Source organism: Halyomorpha halys, unplaced genomic scaffold, assembly GCF_000696795.3.
Source record: "Halyomorpha halys isolate HHAL.00 unplaced genomic scaffold, Hhal_1.1 Scaffold516.1, whole genome shotgun sequence".
Classification (NCBI taxonomy): Eukaryota; Metazoa; Arthropoda; class Insecta; order Hemiptera; family Pentatomidae; genus Halyomorpha; species Halyomorpha halys.
The window spans coordinates 15152-16531 of NW_027115901.1; the positions used below are offsets into that span (position 1 = coordinate 15152).

Here is a 1380-nt window from a genome sequence, read left to right on the forward strand (position 1 = left end):
ATATATATTATTTCTTTTTGAAATAATGTAGTCTAATATTACCTTATGTATCAGAATAAGAACTGCTACTATTATCTAGAAAAATATAAATTTTAAAAAATGTCTCATTTTTGCATATTTAATTAAAATTCTCTGTTATCTCATTTTATTATTGTCCTTAAGTTGAGAGGAATGTAATATTACTGAATAAAAAGCTTTCTAATTAAAAAGTTTTAGTAAGTATGTAAAAATTTAGATTTATAATACATTACATTATTACTTTATGATTTTTAATTAAGCATTAATACATGTTTTGTCAAATGTAACTATCGTAATTCAAGGAATTCAAACTGGAAAACTGTAGAAAGACAAATTTTTTTGTATATTTTTAAAATTACAATAATAATAGGTGATATTACTTTTAATATAAATGATTCGAATCTAACGATAAGATGTAGCTAAAGATGCTGCTTGAGGAAAAGTAATTCCCACTAAATTACTTCCTCTTGCGTAATTCTTATGAATTAAAATTAGAAATGATGCGGTTTCCATATACATTGACGCAGCAGGACTGAATTGTCCAGTGTATATGTCCTGATGCATTCTTGGCCAATCAGTGCTTGCCATGCCTCGTAACGTCTTGCTCCTTGCTAAGTCCCTCTTTGTAATCTGTCTTTTGATCTTTTTCCTTCTGTATCTATCTCTGTCTGTAAGTATATATACATTAATGTCTTTCTTTCTAATAGTAGAGGAGCCGGATGAATTAAATCCATCTCATATAATGTAAATTTACGAATATTTTTTTTTAAGTATTTATTTATTGCTATTTACAACTGTACATAATTATATATTTAGTAAATCTGATCTAAGTTAAATTGGAGTGTTACAGGCGTGTAGAGAAACTACCCATTAGTAGCACTCTAATGACATTTTACATTAGCTGGTCTCGTGGCCATCTTCTTTTCAGGCGCCTCTAATTTAATGCTGTCTAATTTTTCATACACTCATTGTCAGTACCCCAAGAGGAGAAAAAGGCAGTTATTTCACCCTAATTTTTGGATTACTTTAATGAAAAAAATGTATAGTTACTAGTCAAAATTGATGAGTCTGCCAAATATAGATAAGGGAATAAATAATGGTGGCTGTTTTAAAATATTTTTTAAAAAATTAATTTTTTATTCGGAGCTCTTTATCTTTAAAATTACCAACAACACTAGGACATCATTTGTTAAATTAAATTAAATTTACTAAAACATGAGCCCTAATATATCCTACAAAAATAAATATCATAAACTACATTATAGCTCATTAAATTATCTTTAATTGGAGTGCTAATAGATATCTGTACGTCACATAGTTCCTGAGATACACGGCATAAACTACTTTATAGTACATTAAATT

General features: G+C 27.5%; 1 protein-coding gene across 1 annotated transcript in view; it reads left to right on the plus strand.

Annotated features, from left to right (window-relative positions):
• Positions 1-589: 589 nt before the first annotated feature.
• LOC106683776 (serine/threonine-protein phosphatase 6 regulatory ankyrin repeat subunit B) overlaps positions 590-1380 on the plus strand; it is a 7769-nt gene continuing 6978 nt past the window's right edge. The window contains exon 1 of the mRNA XM_014425457.2: positions 590-688. Within this exon, the coding sequence (XP_014280943.1) occupies positions 605-688 (84 nt within the window). The 5' untranslated portion in view covers positions 590-604. The remainder of the gene's footprint in view (positions 689-1380) is intronic.